General features: G+C 38.2%; 1 protein-coding gene across 2 annotated transcripts in view; it reads right to left on the reverse strand.

The window, feature by feature from the left end:
• Positions 1-21798, reverse strand: part of LOC124158948 — a 123239-nt gene that overhangs the window by 41543 nt on the left and 59898 nt on the right. For both annotated transcript variants that reach the window (XM_046534383.1, XM_046534382.1), the window contains exon 3: positions 306-453. In XM_046534383.1, the coding sequence (XP_046390339.1) occupies positions 306-453 (148 nt within the window). The remainder of the gene's footprint in view (positions 1-305; positions 454-21798) is intronic.

The following is a 21798-nucleotide window of genomic DNA, read 5'->3' on the forward strand; positions in this document are numbered from 1 at the left end:
AAAAGATTTTCAATTTCCGACGAATTTCAAAACATGCAATAATTTATTGACAGCAGTTGTGCAAAGCTTCAACTTCCATGCTAAAAATGAACATTTTTTTTGAGATTTTTTTTGTCCAGCTTTTTTCGATATCAGCCCACTGTGCGCCGTCGCGTCGCGTCTGCGAGTAGTTTTCCGTTTCGGCGGTGCCCACCTCCACTACGAAGGCGCTCTTGTAGTGGTGGGCCCAAGAGATGAGGACTCGCACTCATATACCTCCCTTTGTCACGTCCTCTCCGAAATATGCTTTTCGCGATCGAACTCACCGCATCAGCAGCTCAGACGCGGCGCCGTCGGCTGACCCGGGGGTCGATTGACGCGCTCCGTCGGCGCCTCTGCCATCGGTGGCGGGTGATGCAAGCCCCTCTGGCGCCGTGGGTGCGGCGGCATCCCTGTCCACGGCCCTTACATCCTCTGTGAGAAGAAGAAAAAGGAAGAAATGAGTCAGGATGGGAAAACAAGCCGTGATCAGCGGGCGGTGTTCGGCGGGAAGGTAGTGGAATGATTGGGCGATGGTTGTGATTGATCGGGTGGGGAGATATACATTTATATATGTGCGTATGGGGAGAGAGAGAGGGGGTGCAAAGCTCTTGCCATCGATTTGGAGGGGAAGGAGACGAGACATGGTTTTGATGGTCTCGTAAGTGCTTCTCTCGTAGAAGGCGGCCAAAAGTGCGAGACACGAATTTCCTCTCCAACCTAAGGGCCGAATGTCATCTTCAGTTACGAATTTGAATGAGGTTCTTCTCTCCCTTAATTGGCGCTCCCGAAAATCTTTCTGCCGATCGGCAGGAAATGGACAAATGTTGTCAAATTAGGATCTCGATTCTCACTAATGATTCTCGGCTGTGAATCCCGTTCGTTTGACTCAGACTGATTTTTTTATGTTCGAGCCTGGTCTATGCTGTTGTTTTGTGCGGCCCATCCTTAGTTTGTGATTTCTAGGATTGGTGCCAAGAATTATCCCAAGAAACGAATTTTCTATTGCGAAAAATGATTTAATTTTGCATTATTCTTCTAGTGAATTGATTTTGATCGCAGGGCAATGATATTTTCTCCCTTGCAAGGAATCCTATGAAACATATTCATTTTTGCTGACGGATTATCTCATGCTATTTTTATTCCATTGTGTCAAGGATCATATAATCATAGGCATAACTCTTATCGACGTATCTTAGTGATTTTTTAAAAAATATATAGGGTAAAACTTATAAATATATTAATGCTTTCGATTGGTGCGATTTGTTTTTTCATCTCGGCAATATCGTTAAGGTCTCTGGTGGCTTATCTGTTATTTTTGACTTGGCTGAACAAACTACTCCGGCATTTAATTTCATTATGGTCGAATGTTTTATTACATTTTTTTATTTGAATTTTTAATACAAATTGCACCCATCACCCCATTCAAAATTTCTATTCGCAAATGTCGATCGTATTGATTGGTATTCGAAAAAGGATCCTGAAACTGGTAAATTGACTTAGTCCCTTTTTGTAATACCATAATTACCCCTCGATGGATCGTGATTTACTTTGAATTGACCAGCTAATTGATATCCTGATCATTGGATAAGAATGAAATACGGAACATAACCTCCTAAAATTGTCTTTCGGGAATTATAATGCACTCAGTTGAAAAGTTTATCATTCCTGTAGTCGCTAAATTTATTTGGAGAAGTATCAAAAATCATGTTATGAAAAAATTAACCGGCTCATTGTTATTTTGAGCTGCTGATACAGCAGAGAACTTCGGAATTACTCTGAACAGTTCAAATTATCTTCATATTATTCCATCTTAAAGGTAGGAAGAGAAATTATCATAAATTTTATGTAGCAAGAAAAAGCATCTAAAAATAGGAGAAATAACAAGATTCATTGGGATAAATTATCAAAATGATGCGGAAACATTTTTGTCCGTGTGACGCCTATGGAATATCGGACCATGGCCTATTAAACCTTGGGAAAGACAGCGAGATGATCAATGGCTCTCTGATGCTGGAATATACTATCCTACGAATCTATTGGCACTAGTCTCCATATTGTAAAGCGAGAACCAACCGTGGAGTTAAATATTTTTGATTGCGGAGAACCCTCTCCGGAAAAAGTGGGAGTACCAAGTGATCGTAATTATAGGGTATGTGACCTCATCCTACGTGAGCGGTCATGCCTTTTCCCCGGCGTAATGAGAAACTAATTTGCAAGAATTTTGACCATCCAATATGAGACCATGTTATCATTTCCGAGATTTTGAATTCTTCTGAAAGATTTTCAATTCCCGATGCTTACAAATGAATCTTTTCCATTCATCATAATCGCTGATTATACATGTACCAATATTTTTTTTAGCATCGATTGACGTTCCAATGGGCTACCTTCTCGTTTTTGACCACGGAGAAGGATGGATAAGAGACTTCGGGGATGAATGAAGTCCAAACTTCTTTTGCTCCACACGATCATCTCCAAACCTCTATTTGTTAAGCTTAATTTGGCGAAACTTCACCTCAGGTCGCCAGGCCGTCCGTAGATCTGCGTCCGACTGAATGAAATATCGTCACTTATGTTGTCCCAAAAAAGGAGCGAAAATAATTTGCGAGGTAACCACTAATCGGATTTGATGGCTGAGGGACCTCTCATCCGTTCGAACGTGACTCATTCTCTCCTTCCCTTCCTCTCCCCCTTTCCCCCCACCCCCGACTTCTCTTCTCCCACACGTCGGGGGTAACCCTCCGTCGGCCTCCGCGGAACGTCTTTTCCGATCGTAAGCAACAGCAAACGATGGATAAATACCGTTAGAATTTCAAACCCTCCGCCCGTATTCGAACCCGTCCCCTTCATATCCGCGGCAGACGTTTAACGCTATAGGCGTAATATTACGCCACGTGAAATCCTTCGATTTTTGTTACGGGCGTAATATTACGTCATCCGTCTTTTGAAAAATCGTAGTTCGCCATTTTTTTAAGTCTTAAAGTTTCATAAAAATGTTACTAGCATTATTCAACAAAGTGGTTCAACTAATGAAAAAAACAAAAGCAAAATTCATTCTTTAAAAAAAATATCAAACACCTTTTCCTCGTATCTAAAGGCCGTTTTACACGGGGCACGTCATTGCGCAGGTTAGCCCTGAAAATAGATGTTGAAATTGCGAGAATTGAAATTTTTACTACTGGCGTGATAGTACGCCATTCGTCGTTTGAAAAATAGTAGTTTGCCATTTTTTAACAAAGTGGTACCAACATTTAAAAGAAAGTGGTACTAGCATTATTTAACAAAGAGGTGCTACTAATGAAAAAAGTAAAAGCATACTTCATTCTTTAAAAAATATCAAACACCCTCGTATCTAAAGGTGGTTTTACACGGAGCACGTCATTGCGCAGGTTAGCGCTGAAAATATATGTTGAAATTGCGAGAATACGACCTCGGAATTAGAGCAGGGCTATTTTTCCATCTCTCATACATGCATTATTGCATGTGCTCTCACAATTCACCGCTTTAAACGACGCAATTTTGGCTGCGCATTCGTACATACGTCAGATTGCGCCATAATGTGACCCCTGTAAAACGACCGTAAGGTTGCTTGTTAAGAAATAACACAAAAGTATTGCAAATGGTCAGCACTAGAGTCCAGATATACATTACTAAGTTCAGCGCGGTTAACGTTAAATGCCGTTTTACACGGAGCACCTATTTGCACAATCTGACGTGTGTACGAAGGCGCAGTCTAAATTACGTCGTGTGACGCAGTGAATTGCTAGAATAATAATAATTATTATTATTGATGGAAACTTCTGACAAGCCGTATGGATTAGAAAGACCAAGTTGTATATGCCAGTAAAGGCAATCTTTATATCCAATTATTATTATTATTGCATACTGCTGCAAGTAGGCTATTGCCTGGTGGCAGCATTACATTTACACAGATGAATAACAAATCTACCTATCTAATAACAAAATAAGAGAGAGAAAAGGCTCCCATAGTAAAAAAATAATGCATCAATTGTAATATAATACTACTACAATGAACATCGACACAAATAACCCAATTTCAAACACTCCATAAAATATATTAATTCTAATATCATAAAACTAAAAATGAACATTGACCCAAATAACCTAATTTCAAAGTCTCCCAAATGAACCAATATGTAAATAACCAATAAATGATGAACACTTATTCCTGAAAATTTTCGCATTTGCGGGGAAGATTTTAAAAATAACTTCAGGTAGGTCGTTCCACTCCTTTATTCCTCTATGTAGGAAGGATTTTTTCAAAATGTCTGCATTCCGTTTTTTTCACTTAATTTTGAATTTATGATCTTTCCTTCCAATGTAGCAGGGTGAGTCCAGCTTTGGCCTATTCATTTCCAACCCCACTCTTTTGTAATCGAGTGCATGAACGTGACATGGCAAAATAGCAACGGTTTTAATTTCCTTCATGCATTCGCGCAATTGCACGCCATAAAAACAAATTTCTGCAGTTCTGCGTAATTACGTGCCCCCTGTGAAATGACCTTAAAAGTTATGTTCCGAAAGTTGGCGAAGTATTTATCATCTTATTTTGAATCGTGCTCTCTATGCTCTACATTACAGATTCTCATTCAAGTAATTGAGATTTCTGAGTTATAGAATCTTTGTGTAAGTTTCCACGGAATAATATAATTGAATAATTATTTTCTCCTTGTTTTACCCCGAATTTGTCTATTATCTTGGACGCACAATCCGGTAAAATGGGTGACTTTGGTGGTATAATAATGGTATACGTGAAGTTAAACGAGGAGGAAACTATGACCATTTCTACGCCTTAAAATTTTGTAAGCAGATTTTTCACATCTATTGGCTCCCTTGCGCAGAGAAATCTACTGAACGAGCATAAAACTTTGAATTCAAGTTAAATTTTATTTTGTTGAAAAATATAGTACATTTGTTGTGTTACGTCTTCTTCGGATGAACGCTAGAACTGCAGCGTTAAAATCTTTCATTGGAAAAATTATTTCAGTATAAAATTACATTTCCACTATCAGCCTCAACGAGTGAGTTCTCCTAAATGGTTGATGAGTTTTTTGCAATGTTAGGCTTTCTAATTGAGGCTATTGTGATCGTATCGCGGGAATTCATTACCGCGCTGATATGCCGATAACCAATCGCTCCACCCAATTTAGTCATCATCAAAAGAAATAATCGTATTGCTCGGTGAGTTTTACATGAAGAAGAATTATCCATCTCGCCCGAAAGCACCAATTTTTACACATAAAAAATCTATTTCAACGTGTGCTATTTTTGAGCTCCTTCCTATCCAAGCTTCTCTTCCTACCAATAAATCCTTTTCTCTTCCCCGTAACCATTGTCAACTTCCAATTTCTTCAAACTCTACCTTTTATATCTCTACATTGTCGTCTATATCCACTAACTCTTTTGCCTTTCGCCCACGTTTTCTTTGGCTAAACCATTATCTTATCGGAAATACTTTGAGTTCTCTTTGAGTGCTCTTATGGTGGAAGAGATCAATTCGTATACTTGTGCTGAAAGTTAGGGAGTCTTAAGAAAATATTGTTCTTCAGCTTGTTGACCCAGAGAAAAAATATTTCCTCGCATAAATTCTACCTGTTTGGATAAAAATCTGAATCGCTATGGTTGCATGATTATATTTATTACATTATTTTCGCTCTACTCCTCAAAAAGGTGGCAATTGTCGAAAATGGTGCCTATCCTTGTCATCCGGTTCGCTTTCAAATACACTTTTGATTATTGGAAGAATTTCTCTTCATCGTGACCTGTAGCTTCCTGTTAGCTTTACGCACCTGATGAAGTATGGAAATACGAACCTATAGTACGATATCTAATACTTTTCTCGTTGCATGAAATGTGACCGAAGTCAATTAGAATAAAACCATCAACCATTTAATTACCGCCTTCATAGTGTCAAAGCTCATGTGTAATGTCCGATCATTGCTATAGCGAATACTCATTCCTTATTTTTCTCCATATAATTTCAAAGTCGTCCCCTTCTTTCCACTGCGTATTTAAGCTCTGTTGGGTTAATAATGCTTGACCATGTGGTTTCGTTTCCTTTTCAAGTAACAAGCCAGCAAATGCAGTCTCAGATTTGATGAACCGATAATTATGCTCCCCGTCACTGGCGAAGAAGGGACCCCCCAGGACCAGTTGCATGGCTTTCGCACGCCTTGGTCATCGATAGAATCTCATTTTCCTTTAATGGTTAATTAATTTCCTTCATTTGGAATGGGAAATTGCATCTCCTACTTCGTCGCCTGTGTGGTGTCGTACTCATGCGCATGTTATTGGCTCGCAACGCCATCTTCCCTCCTCGCTCGCCCTCGGACATCTTCAACCTTTCTCCTTGTAGTAACTCTTTCTCCTTTACTCTTTTGATTAAAATTGGTGATAGGATGAATTTATGCGCTTCCTCGGGTCAGAGGTCGTTTCTTGGAGGTTTTGTTTCATGCAGCATTTCCCGTAATCATGCATTTAGTTGAGTTTTTGTGGGGAATTGAGCGTGTTATTGTCGTCGGAAATGGTGAAACGTCGGCTGGATAACCGTTCGCGGAGTAACGGGATGATTTAGGAGAAACGTGCCTCGCTACAATTACCTTGTCTGTTGTTTAGGTGCATTTTCAACGTTCCTGTATCAAAGCAAAGTGAAGCAACCATTAAGAAGAGTTTATTACCCGGCCAGAGGTGTAAATTTCTCTACAGTGGGTTCGATGAGATTTATCTCAGGGATTTCAGGTTTCAACGCATCCATAATGCCTGTTTTTTTCTTCGAAATGAAGTCACTTATCATGTGCTGGAGAATAAATTTAACGCCTAGGTTAAAATGTTTTCTGGGGTTCGCCAATAGCGACAGAGAGGAATTGGGCAAATCGTTAAGGAATTTCAGTTGGAAGTTTTAAAGAAATTACCCGGAATTTAGATATCGATATCGCTAAAATCGATTGAGCCATTAAGTTTAAGTAGTTAAGATTGGTCGTAAATAGTTTGATCAAAGTGTTACCCTTCAGCAAATGTTGCTGAGGTTGAAAAATAATTAGGGATGTATAGTTTTCGTATTTTTCTTTTCTTTGACGCTTGACTATGCATACAACGTGACAGATGGGAATAGATATGGGATTCGTTTTTCCCCCGAACCATAAAGTACTTTAATAAATGAAAAACCATAATTTTATTTGAGCATTTGCTTCTTATATGTAAACGGCCGTTGCGCTTACAACCTCTGCCTCTTGCCTTTTTAGGCGGCTTGCGAGGTAATATGTAAATCTAGATGAAGGGAAATTTAATGTCTACGATGTGGATGGAATACAGTAACATCCCCAGAAATCGCATATTTCCGTTAATTTCATTCCGAATTGGTAATTGCTCCTTTTTTGGAGTCTAATACCCTCTACGAAGGTCAAAGTGCAATGTGTCCGTTGCAAACTGTCGAATGCACCTGTCCAGCAATTCGCGGGGATTGGGGAAAAATCCAATCGACAACTAACGGCGGGAGATAAACCAGTCGTAAAGCAGGGAAGAAACATATCCCTTTTAGCGGGACATCTTGGCGGACCGCATTCAACACCTGCATTTCCACGCTCTCGCGTTCGGATGCACGTCTCATCGAGAATGTGTCTGTCGCGTTGGAATCTCCGTTCGCGGAAATGACCCGTCTTGCGGACCGGAGGAGATAACGCAGATATCAGTATTGTAAGCGATCGAGCCGAAGTAATAGGATTACTTGTAACGGTTACTTTTGCAATAATTTTACCAGTGATTATTACTTTTTACTAAATTTAAATTTTATTTCTAATTACTCCTTAAGGTTTCTTGGATAATGAACTTTTACTTATACCCAGGGGCGGATCCTGGATTTTTTTCTGGGGGGGTCTGATAGGTTTTTTCAAGGGTCTGATAGGTCTTCTCAAATTTGAGATTAAAAACAAAATATAACCATTACTGCGTAAAATATTCTCTTTATTTTGATAAGAAAGTTATCAAAATTAAATTAAATGACTGAGGCTCCGTAATACACAAAATAAAAACGATCGTAAATATAACCATATTAAAAATATTGTCTTTTTTTTAAGCATCTGGGGGGGGGGGAGGCACGTGCCCCCGGTCCCCCCCCAAAATCCTCTTATGCTAATACCACTACTTTTATTTCACATAAATCGACCCGGGTTTCTATGAGTAATCATTATCAACAGGCGTAAATTATGATGTATTTATCTTATTATTGTACCTAGTTACCTAACGGAGGAAGACACGGACGGCAGAATAGGGGAAAAGGATGGGTAAAGATATTTTTTTATCAAGGTGTTGTCCTGGTTTTTAATAATTTTTAGAATTTCCAACTGCTTTCTAGAATGTAATGCGCGATGGTCGGTGCATAATTTTAAAATATTCATTTTACAATCCTTCTAATGGCAGTTACATATTAAGCGTTCTGCGAAATTACTTTTATATTCTACATGTTACATACAATTATATTATTATTATTAACTCCTTCCGGTAAAAGAGGAATCGTTTTTTTCGTAATATTCGCTACTTGCTCGTAATTGACGATTACTTTACTGATTTCACTAATTCACCTTGACCTACAGATAAAGTCCCCAAGTACCATAATTTGCTTGCTTAGGTTCAGCCACTATTATGTTTTAGCCTACTTATGATGGGTACACAAAATGAAAACCCATGCGTTGTTACACCACTTAAAATTGTATGTATCGCAAATGAAATTGCAATTAGAAATTTCTATGACTCAGTTATTCCACATTTTTACTGCAGTATTCAACAGTTGCCTTGTGGTCTCTTGAGTAGACAATTTTATAAGAAGTAATTGTAACTTTAATTTATACTGATTACTATTACTTTTTAAAATCATAATTTTTACTCGCATTGATTACTTTTTTGTACGAAGTAACTGTAAAATGAGCCTAGTTACCTTTTAATGGCTACTTTTACCAACAGGGCATCTTGAGGGTTTCACGAATCCTTGGGCCTAAATCTACAAACTATCTAGGCGGCTGCCTCGATAGTAGAGCTGCGGAGTAGTCAGTACAACAGCCGTTAACCCGAGTAAAAATTAGTTGTCAAATTAACGTCCGCGATATTGGAGATTTTACTGTAATATTTATTTGTAGTTCACTCCTTACGGTGAAGGAGGAATCGTCACTTTCGCTGTAATCATTACTTGCACGTAATCGCCTATTACTGTACTGATTTCACTAATTTACCTAAGCTTACAGATAAATTCGAGTCCCCAAGTACCATAATTTGCTGGCTTAGATTTAGCCACTCTCATGTTGCACATGTACATGGTCTCAGCCTACTTGTGCATGTGCATGGTACAGATTGGAAATTGTCCACTGGACTACCCAATGTGAAGTAATTGTACTTTTAACTGTAATTTTACTGATTACCTTTTAAAATCAGTAATTTTTACTCGCAAGTGATTAGTTTTTGTACGAAGTAACTGTAAGTGAGTCCGGTTACTTTTTATCAATGCTAAGACCAACACTGGAGATGGGAGGTGCGGCTCTCCCAAGTCGTGCGTCCGCCTTTAAAGCGATAAGGGAAGGTGCCTTCTTCACGGGGCCCGATCCCCTTCGAAGCGCCTCGTTATTCATTTCACCCCTTAGCAGGAGAGGTGCTAACTGGAGTCTCGGATTACACCCGACCGCGTCTTGATCCCTCCCTCGCCTTCTCTCATCGGGGAATCTCCTCTGCAGAGTTGAGGCGGACTTAAAGGTGGTCGGCTCTCTGGAGTTCCATGAGAGTTCTTCTCCTTCTTCCTTTCCCTCCTTAAGGCGCGTCACGCGGAGATGAAAAGGTAGGCCGTGTCAGGCAATATAAATTTCGCTGCGTCGCCGTCGTCGTCTTCGTTTGTGATGCGGCGATAGCATCATTTCCGCCCCCAAAAATAAACCGGTTCCATTTTCCGACCACCTCTCTTTTCAGCCCTCTTTTGCTTTATTTGAGGATCTCTCGCTCCTTGAGTACACGCTTGTCTTCCTCGCTGCTTATCCTTTCGCACGTTTGCAGTTCTTCCTTTTTAAACCCCCTACCCTCTCTCTCTCTTCATCTCCTCCCGACTTGCAAATTATTCTGTGGCTTCTCCGGGGGCTTATGTGCTTACGGAGGACCCGATTTTAGCTCGCCAAATAACTTCAGTTGTCTTTGAGAAGGCAGGGGCAAATTAATGAGTTTTTTTTTTCGAAGCCTTGCGATGAATGAAATTTTTAGGCAGTTTTTCACAAAATATTTTTTAACGAAATATCGCCTAGGATCTTGAAGAATGACCTATAAATCGTAAGGAAAATTAAGTGAATAAATTAAAGCAGCTTTATAAGGAGTGTTTCAGGAGCAAATCTGCAATACTTCAGGAGGTGGAAGGAGAGATAATTTTTAGCTTATTTTGTCCATAAATATGGGGTCGAAAGTCCTTAGTTACTGATCTATGGCAACTCAAACATATTTTTGGATACTTTTTGCAGTCACAATGAAAAATGTTTTTCTTGGACATCCAGCCTTTTCGAAATTTTATTTAATACTCTAGATTATTAAGGATATTAAACAATTAAGGTTGGACGAAAAGATGCTATCATAATTGTCTGAAACAGTTAATCTTTGAGCTTAATTAAATGAGAGCTTTGAGTGAGTATCAAAAATACGATTGCGCCATTTTGAGATTATTGTTTCAGATTTTCTCTTTACTTCATTTTCCCTTTGTGTTCTTCCGACCAAATTTTCTTGTGGAATGTGGGAATCATTGGAAAACATTACGTGTATGTTTATTCCAACTAAATATTGAGGAATAGGATAATTAATTCTCGAAAAGCTATTGTTTTCAGTTTTAAACGAGGTGATTCGTTTCTTTGCTTGCAATTTTATTGTTTTTAAGAAAGTGGCAGTTAATTTCTCAATTATTAATGCGCGCTGTATAATTTATTACATAATCATGAAGTTAGGGTTAGGTACAATGCGAAAAATGTCTGGAAGAATGCATGACTAAAATTTTCACTCAATAACATTTCGAATACATTTTGGGCATTGCGCGATAATCCCAGCTGTACATCTTAATCGTAATTACCAACTTACACGTAATTTTCGACTCCCTCTGTGTATACCTTTGAAAATTGACTCGTGAAGAGAGGGATTTGGAGAAGAGAATGGCGATCCACCTTTTATGGTTCTCATCCACTCTTTCAATGATCTAAATGCATCGTGAACACTGTCTCATTCAGCTATCCCGGTTACATCATTAGATTTTTATTGGCGTTGTCAGTATCTCTACTCTAAATCTAAAACGTCTACTCCAATAAATATCCACTATTCCTCAACACACTGTTCATGACGATTTTGTACTGATTGGACGCAGGCGTCGTTAACTTTGGTCGTAATCGAGGTCGTCCATAAGTTTTTTTTTTGGGAAGTGAGCGTGCTTGTGTGTTCTTCCGGTCACATAAAAATCTGCTCGCTTATCAGATCGAATTCCTGTTAGCCTTTTGATGAGCGTCGCGTCACACTTCACGGGTTTATTTTTAAGAGGTTTTGACGCGGTTAGTTCCCTGAGCCGTCTGAGAGGGGCGTGTCCCGCAAACGGACGCCCTATTCAATGAAAAGCAACAACACCCAGCGAGGATGGGTAGTCTTCTCGACGTTACCCGAGCAGCCGTAAAATCCTCGAAAAAGTCCTCACATCGTTGGCTCCATCACACGTTGCCTTTAGCGCGGTATCTGAAGCCGATCTCGATATGGACGATAAAGTACGTCTTTACCTGTTAGAGATACTTCTTGTACAATCGACAAGAGTCTCTGGAATCAATTGATTGGGTGAGAGGTCAAGGGGCACAAGTGATTTTCCTTATAAACAGAGTTGGATAGAGAAATTGATAAATGACTTATGATTGAATTAAAAAATTAAATGATTAAATTAAAAAATAAAACAAAAACTTGGTGGCCAAGGGATACGAATGAGCCTCTGTTCTACACTGACATCGAGTGAAAAATTAAATGCAATACTAAGTATCTAGTTGATCTCAGGGCCGGATTTACCGTAAAGAAAAGTAGGCACGTGCCTAGGGGCGTCGCAATCCAAGGGGCGCCTTCTGTTAGGCAATGATCTGTACTGGAGGCGCCTTGAAGGGCACCGTCGTCAGCAGGCTTATTATGTGGATTCCGTCTGCCTGCAGGTGCCCTCTTTGCTAGGGCTTTGAATGTGCTAAGTTAAACTGTATCATGTAGTTTAACTCCAAGCTGTGTTTTTATTAAATTGTCTGCTTTCCCTGCGTAAAATTTCAAGTGCAAACTTATGCTGTCAGCCATATATCTGTTTCTTCCTTTTTTATCCGAACCTTAGCTCATGCGAGTGGCTATGCCTAATAAAAATCTGGGAGGGGGGCTCAAGTGAGGAGGGGCGCTCAATGAAGAGGTGCCTATTGCGTAACTTTGGGTAAATCCGGCCCTGGTTGATCTTGTTTGTTTTCTTTATGTAATTTTTGTACCTAACTCTTTTTAGAATAAGAAATTACTTGTATCCCTTGGCATTTCACTCCCTCAATTGAGATGTGCACATATTGACGAAATCTTCCACCATCAACGTTTTAACCTTGAATTGGTAAGTATTTATTCAGTTTTTCTTTACCCTGTGTTTTCCATGGAATTTATGGAAGTAGATTGGCTCTATTTTTATAATGTCAGTACTTATTAAGTGGGATAATATATAAGATTTCTTTCGAGGTGTTGGTGCTACTGTAGAATGATGAGGATGAAATGGATCCACCGAGTAAGTAATTAGGAGTAGGAGATAAGAGGAGCCTCATGAAAACCTTGATAATAAGACGGAACAGCCAAATAGGGCATATCTTGAGACATGACGGCCTGATGAATATATATGGCAAAATTTGGGCTTGGCGGTCCAAAATTATATATATTTATTGTTCACTTGACCGTAAGGAGAAATAATACGTTTAATTACCTAGATTTTTATCTATTTTTTTGTATCAGAACTTGCATTTAATGGCTTTCATTATATATTCGCATCATTGCATTCGCGATTATTAAATACATACCGTTAAATAAAATGAATTAGTGAAGGTGATCTTAAGCTGAAACTCAATGATTAGTTCAAGCATAGAACTGCTAGTGCAGGTATCTGAGTCTCTGGTGCGAAACTGAATAGATGAAGCTTGCATCTGCCGATAATTGGCTATTCTCTGCGCGAGAACTGTTTTACTTTCCTCGAATTTAGAGGTGGAAATAGTCATAAGTTATACTTTTTTATTAAAGCGGTCAGCCTCGAGAAAAAAGTATAACATATGAATATATTTCAAACTGCTAATGGGGAACTGTTAACTGCGTAACGGTTATGATTTTCAATTTGTGAGGAAACTTAGCAATATTTATCATCGCTCGTGGGGCACCTTAGGGTTGTGATTCAATAAACATACTCGTTTCGCAGCGAACCCCAGGAATTAGACCCATCTGAAGATTCTCAAGGTTTTATGGGACAGTTGGGAACGAGATGTGGCTATTATATTTTTGGGTTGGCTAATTAAGTGAGTTTTCGTGAGGTTTATTTCAAATTCAAGTTCATTAACTATGGTCCTTAGACAGTTTTTCCGTCTGCAATACATTTGGCTCAGCTCCCTAAACCTCATGTTCGAGGAGCAACAGGAGTAGCCATAGCCATTTCATTCGGAATAAGAAAGCCATTGTTTCTGCTCCGTTTAACTCCTATTTCACGTCGTGAGAACGAATACTACCGGCGAAGTAAATAAAAGCTTCGGCCAAAATCGTTTTCCTTGAGCTCATTAAAAATGATATGTCGTTATTGCGAATTCCGATAAACGACCGTAATTTTTTGCGCTGACTTTTTGGCCTTTCTATTATTCGTTCTTTCCTCAATTCATCAACTCCAAAATTTGTCCGAAGAATTGATTTATCATTCCTTAAGGTTGTCATCTTTGATTATCCCTAGCATATTTTGACTATGTATTGGTGTTTCAATGAAATTATTTCTTTCTTTATAATATGTTAAAAACCGAAATTTCTTCTTATGTTTTAATGTTCTTGTTAATGAGTTCATGGATTGTTAAAATGTGTGTCAAAGGAATTTTTCTTCTCATCTGACGTTAACGCCGATAAGTGTTTGCCACAAATATCTTTGCCATCTTTGCATATTTACTAAGCAATAGGTTCACATTTTGATTTACCACCACGATAAATTACTTCTTTGAATTTATCTGGGCTGACTTATACAAATAAATATATATATTTTATGTGTAAATGTATGTTTCACGGTAGCTTCGCCGTAAATTTAGTACGGTAGTTTCATTGTAAATCTAAAAAAACCACTAGATCTAAACCCTAATCGCAATCTTGTTTGTGGACTATGACAGCCATTTTTTCCTCAGTTATCACGGAACCATATCCCACACCGAAACTACTTCTTGGGCTGGCCATTGCCGTTCTGCTGACCACGTTTTTAATCTTCATCATTCTTCCCATCCCCCATTATAAGATCTCGTTTTCTTCCCGCTCTGTCCGTCCGTAATTTCCGTCCCTTATCCCATCAAACCGTTCCTCACATCCATTCCACACTCCTCCCCTGCTCCCAATGAGCCCCAAGTCCTATTCTTGTGAACTCACCATTTCTCAGCTTCACTCTACCTATGTCACGAGCCATAACTCATCTTCCTCAACCCCATCGTATCCTTAGCCTCGACCCTTCTCATCCCCCCTTCCCCTTGCTCGGGATGGAATGATACCCGCAGGTCATCCTCCCTTACATTTCTTTCATTCCCCAAGCTTGTCGCTCCGAAGCCCTCATTCCCAGCCGTCCGAACGGTAAGGTACACGCCGTAGTGATCTTTGGTGGGCGGGACCCCTGATATCTGTGGAAGCCCAAGTGAAGATATTTATTTTCTTTCTGTCCTGTCGAGAATATTTTTCCAATGATGGAAGCAAATTTTTTTCATCAGTACTTTTATAAAGGAAAAAAAGGTTTTGATTGAGTTAATGAATGAAGAATTTGATGAAGTAATGCTTGACGTTGCCCTTTTATGTATAGTAGCTGTGGTTTCGGTTAAAAGCCTTAAGCTTTATTATGCTCCATTGTCGTCTTCACGTACGCAGGCGTGCTTCATATATTGTACATCTCAGCTCACATACTCTTGTATTACATGATCCTGTGTTTACAGAGAGTGCAATAAATTCATCAATTATTTACTTAATAAAATATACCCGTTAAAGGGGTAATGTTTTTAATCTCCTTACTGTTTAATGTTCTTTTTAATGAGTCAATGTGTGTGTGTGTTATTAAAGGGGAGTATGAATCGAGGCCCTGACGGTAAATATCTCTGGTCCAGTCTGTAATGTTGTTTATGAGAGAATTTTTTCTTTTAGACATTTATCACGTATTTTTGAATCGACTCGCACTAGTATTAAGTATTATTTCGTGATCTAGTTACCCCTGAATTAAGCCTATTGGTTGCCATTCTAATTAATATATTTTGGCAAAGCGCGTTCAAGTATTTTACTCTTAGGCAATATTTATTACCGTTTATTGCTATTAATATTATTATATCCTATGGCTTAAGAACCTTGCTTCGTTGAAAATAGGTTCAGAGTTCGAAGGAGGTACATCATTTTTCAATTTAACTCAGGATGTAATCTGACGATACCGCCGTAAACCGAGAGGATTGTGGATTTAAATCACGTAGGTGATTTTGGGGGCTACCCTGTCGACCATTCAGAAAAAAAGACGATACGAGTTTTAACGGGTGAACGTCAAAACAAGAAGTCTCGGCTACACTACTTTCAACTTTTATATGCCCTAAATCTCCGTAAATTAGGCGGCATGTAGTTGTGATAATAGCTGAGGAGATCAGAGTTTTTTTACGCTCGTAGATGAAAGACGTTATATTGCTAGCTATGGAGAGGTTTAACATTTTTCTGATCGAGTGGCTATATTGAGACCAACAGTACCGTAAAAGGGGGTGAAAAGAAACATTGGGGTGAATAGAACCGAAACTTCTTTTTTTAATGTACAATCTATTTCCTACATAACTATGGGTAAATAGAGGCAACTATTATTTTTTTTAGGTTGGTACACTTTTGGCTGAAAGTGAAATAATGGTTTGTTTGGTTGGCAGCACTGGTTCCTGTTTGTTTGTCATGTTGAATTTTACCACGTGATTCTTGTTTTTTTTTATCCACTTTGAAATTTCCAGGTAAGTCAGAATACGCAGTGTTCTTAAAAGTAAATAGCTGTAAAAAACATAGTTTAATTATTCATATAAAAGATTCAGGCTTATTTTAAGCTTTAACTTTAACAATATTATTTCCAAAAATTATACATATTTTTTAGGTTAGGTTTTCAGAATTTATGGGGTGAATAGAAAAAAATCATTTTTAGTGTTTTATTCACCCCGCAAGAAAATTTTTTCAAAGATGACCGGTCTGATCTCACAATTCATTTATCATAATTAAACCTAGAAAATACGGTAATTGTCTACCTATTCAATTTGTTTACTTACAGTTATGTAACTTGTTTTGTTTATGCACTGAATTAAATCATTATGTTGAGAAATAAATTTGTATTTATCCATTACAAATAAAAAATACCATATTTAACTGTTTCCATTCACCCCCAATTCGTTTCAATAGAAAAAAACATGAAATTGAAGTACTGTTTCCATTCACCCCCATTTGCGGGGTGAATAGAAACACCATGTTTTAATTTTTTTCTTTAAAATCAAATAAAATTAAAAAAATTAAATACTATAAACAAATAGGTCTAACAGAGACCTGTGTTTGGGCAAAAAATTGTTTATATGGAACAACTACAAATATGCAAAATTTCAAACCAAAGTTGAAAATTGTTTTTATTCACCCCGTTTTACCGGTACTGCTTTTACGGGGTTATACTATGTTGATAAAATTGCTCAACCTACGCCATTTTACGAACTGTGGAGGGTAGATACTGCACAGGACTTCGAAGGCTAGCGCTTTGAAGATTACTGAGGCTAACTACAGCTATTATTTAAAAACATGAGAATTTATTATGGAATGATATATCATATTTTCATTTACTCCTTCAAATGCCGACTGATTGAAATGCCGTCTTTCATTTTTTTCCATTTAGCATTATATATAAAAAATAGTATTCTTTTTTAATCCTGGTAGCTCTTAAAATACGATATTTCTGCTAAACGATTTTATTAGTATCCAAATATTTTATCGTGGATACAAAAAAAACAATAAGAAGAAAAAGAAAAGTACGAAAATTATTCTTGAACATACACACGGTCGAAAGGTGCAGAAAAATAGAGAAAATTTCCTACATTACCTAAAAATAAATTAAATACTATTCCACATTAATTCAAAATACGGTTGTCGCTTATGGTCCCAGATTTTGATGAAAATTCTTGTAACAGTTCCACCTCAAGCTAAATTCCCGAGCTCCGTTTATTGAACAAAATATGTTTTTTTTTTATTTAAGGACATCTTAACTATTCCGGATTTTTGTCAAATAAGGTCTCTATTTCACTACAGAATTCTGGTGGAATAGAGACCTTATTTTAAGACTAAAACTTTACGTAAGATACTAAAAATAATGTGTAAAAACCTCCTGTTATTTTGATATTATTCTATTAAAATGTTTAAAATATAGTCAATTAAAATTGCTCGATTACTCCTTCTCATCATATTACTTCTTAGCGTTAACTTGTATTTTATAATAAAGGCACGGTCAACTTACTATTCCAAAAGTATATATTATACGAGTCTGTGGATGTGATGACTGCTCCAGACCATAGTTGCATAATAAACTGCTTCAATTATAAACTATTTACCCCGCCAGTTTTCGTAGTGAATATAATAAATAATATGCTTTTGATGAATAACATGCGAGAGCTGATTAAGTGAAGATTCCAACTGAATATTTTGATTACACAATTACACATTACACACACAAGCGGGTAGAATAAGTTAATTTTCAATTTTTCTCATGCCATATGCCATAATAGTTATGTTAGATATTATTTATTGTTTGGCAATGATAAAATATTTTTAAAACAATTTTTAGTGTCTTCCCAAAGCAGGTGTATTTGCGTGGCTCACAGTAAGTATTTAGTCCTTCATATAAAATCGTAGCCGGCTCGATTTTGTGGAAGTTCTTAATTTCCATGATAAAAAGAAGAACACAATGGTAATTTCCACACTTTTAATATTACAACTCAGCACCGACCATGGTTTCAACACATAAGTGTCATTATCAAGGTAATTGTCAAAGCAAGGTAAGTGTCATTAAATAGGTACCTTGATAATGACACTTATGTGTTGAAACCATGGTCGGTGCTGAGTTGTAATATTAAAAGCTTGGAAATTACCATTGTGTTCTTCTTTTTATCATGGATATTTAGTCCTTCAATTGGAAACTATGTTTGGTGTACTTATTCCAAAGAACACCGAAAATTGTTAAAATTCCCGAAACTTAAGATGAAAAGAAAACTCCCAAGTATACCTTTCCGTCTCAAAGTTGACTCGCAAGGATGCTAATGCAGTATCACTTCTCGCGGTTAACGTTGCGAATTCTCGCAGGTGTCGATATTTTATGTCTCTTTCGGGCTTAAGCACGTTTATCCGTGGCAAACACATTCAATGGATGTCCCCTGTTTCTTTACCGGAGGACATTCCTCGTGATAACGGTAAGTGGTTAAGACTCTTTGATGCGCTTACTAAAAATGCGATTTCGAGATTGGATTTCGACGCCAAATACTAACAGATACTCCGTTGATGATGGGCAAGTGCCCAGTTTGCTGGAAGAAAATATTGAAAATAAAGTATCGTCTAGCTTGCCTGTGGAAAATGCCTACTTCGAAGAACGTTTTTAATACATATACAATCTTACTGTAACAAAAGCTGAGTTTAAAAATGTCATATTATGTAATACACTGCATTTTTAAGGACAGTAAATAAGAGTTTGAGCGAAAATGTGTGAGAATAGTTGTCAGAAACAATTGATCTTTGATCTTAATTAAACGAGAGTATTGAGCGAGCATCACAAATAGAATTGCGAAATATCACCCGTTTTTAGATTAATTGTTTCAGACAATTATAATAGCACTTTTTCGTCCAACCTTAATAATTGAATGTCTTTAAAAATCCAGAATATCAAATCAAATATCGTTAACGCTGGATACCCAAGAATAACTGGTAATTGGTAATGGTAACTGGCAAGTGCATATAAAAAATGTTTGCGTTGCGATACCTCAGTAACTAAGGATTTGCGACCCCACGCTCATGGACAAAAGTGCTTAAAATTGTCTCTCCTCTCACCTCATCAAGTATTACAAATTTCTCCTGAAACACCCTGTAAATATTTTGATTGATTTGAGCTTTTTATGATCGCCTCTATTTATGAAACAAGCCTACTCATTGGATTTTTAAGGCTTTGCAGAAGGAATAAGGAGGGATCCCAGCCTTGGAAGCGGTAGAGAGTGTGAGGTGCGGGAGGCAGTTTACCGTGACCAGAGTGAAATCTTTCCTCTCCCACCGAAAATCTTTCGCGCCGCTCGCTTTTCAATTCCTCCCGTCTCATCCGCGCTGCCTTATCTTCATTTGTTTGCTCTTCTGTCCAACCCCTTCTCCCGACCACCGCCACACAGCGGCTTGGACAAAAAAGCGGGAGAGGCCGAGGGAGGGGAATAAATAAAAGCGAGAGACGGAAACGGCTGTTGTGTTTTTTTTCTTTCGTTTTGGTATTTACGGCTTCCACGAAAAAAAGCCGGAGGACACGGGGAGAAGGGAGGAAAAAAAAAACACGCGTTCGGGTCCCTGCCTCCCACCCTCTTGTCACACAATTATTCCCGCGACGTCTTCCCGGAGAAATTTCGATTTATTCTGACACCCTAGTGCTAGTTGGATCTTTCCACTTCGGGCGTGGACATCTCTCATGTAATCGTTCTCGCTTCAGAGCTCCAATCGAATCCTCATCATATCATATTCTTAGTCTCATATCATATTCTTTAAACTTTTCACTATAATACACAGCTATTTTCGGTGGTTAACGTTTGTGATGACTTTGCGGATTGATTTACCCCTGAGGTACTGGCAAATGGTTTAAGCAACCCTAAGTGTTGAAGTTTGATGGCCTTGCTGTCTGCGTTCCTAATAAGGCATGTATCGCTAACAGATTAATTATATTGATTAGCGGAATTAATTAGCCGTAATATGGCAGTGTATAGTAAGATGAACAGCGCATATATTTTACATTAGACTTCTAGCGTAGGGATGTGCGAGTAGCTCTTTTGATCTCGAGTCGATATCGAGTGGAGTTGAATACTACTCGCGAGTATCGAGTCGAGTCGAGTATGATAATTTCTGGACTACGCAATACAACAATACATGCACTAATATATTATAATTTTTCCAATCCCATTATGAATTTTCTATCGTAAATGCTTAGCTGGATGTAAATGGGAAAATATAATCATGATGGCATTGATGGCAATCGTGTCAGAATTAGGAGATAAATGAGTATTTATGTGTCTTAAACGGTTCCATAGGCACAATTGAAACAAAATAACCTCTGGTAATATGTCTACAATTTAAAGAATGAAACTACTTCTCGACTCGGCTCAACATTCGTAATGCTACTCGAAACAATCGAGTCGAGTACCAACTACTCGACTAGACTCGAATTTTCGAGTACTCGCGAATCCCCATTCTATTGTCCTAAAAACGGATTTCACTGTGTTCTACGCTAAACAAATATTTTATTCGCGACTCAATATAAGTGCAAGAATTAACTCAGGACAGCTCATGCCACTGGTGTCCTTATTTCCCAGGAAATTTTTTTTCTTTTTATCAATACGGATTTCAATTTATTACGGAAATGGTAAAATCCGTTTTATTTTCTCTCCGGAATGTGACTGCGTATGTTTGAGGACCAATGAGAGAGCAGCAGCCACAACTGGTGGGAATGAGCCCCTATATAAGGAGGACAAAAATCATGGACCGGCATCTTTGACCTGAAGACGCTAGCAGCGGTGCTAGCGAAACTGTTGTCATCAACAAACACCAGACGCGGTAGCACCGGAAGAATGGAGATTTTTGATTCTCTCCGGAATGTTTTCATGTCGTATAAAATATGATCCATTTTTTCTATGCTTGGGATAGAGGAGGGTCCTAATCTCGATTTTATTGTGTTCAGTATACAGCATGAAGATAGGGTCCGAGGTATTTCAAGCATTTTATCTTCCTCACTTAAAAACGTCTGCCTTGGAATAGGCGCCTACCCTGGGAACAGTTTCGTAATTTTAATGCTATTCATTAGGTGCTTTTGTTTCCCTGTCTCGCATAGAATGTATTCATGGCTCGGCATTATTTCGACCAATGGACGCAATGTTTTGGGGTCACCTCTCTTCATCGTTTTGTCCCTGAAACCTTTTGTTCTCATCTCTATTCTTCTGTTTCATTCCTTTGACTCCATCCCTACTCATGAGTTTTTTTCAACTGTGATTCAGACTGGCGCGCCACGGCGCCAGGAAAAGTCCTCCCTTCAGTTCAAATCACGGAAGTGCTGTCAACCCGTTTCATTTTTCTTCCTGTACCAGTCAAGTATCTTTCTTTTATGTTGTATCCTAAACATCCAATGGAATCCTGTCACAAAATTTCACTCTAGCACTCAGACTTTATCGGATAACTGATAGCTATTCAGTCGCAAAGTGATATTATTCTCATTCAACCCGTAATATTTATATT

Source organism: Ischnura elegans, chromosome 5, assembly GCF_921293095.1.
Source record: "Ischnura elegans chromosome 5, ioIscEleg1.1, whole genome shotgun sequence".
Taxonomy (NCBI): domain Eukaryota; kingdom Metazoa; phylum Arthropoda; class Insecta; order Odonata; family Coenagrionidae; genus Ischnura; species Ischnura elegans.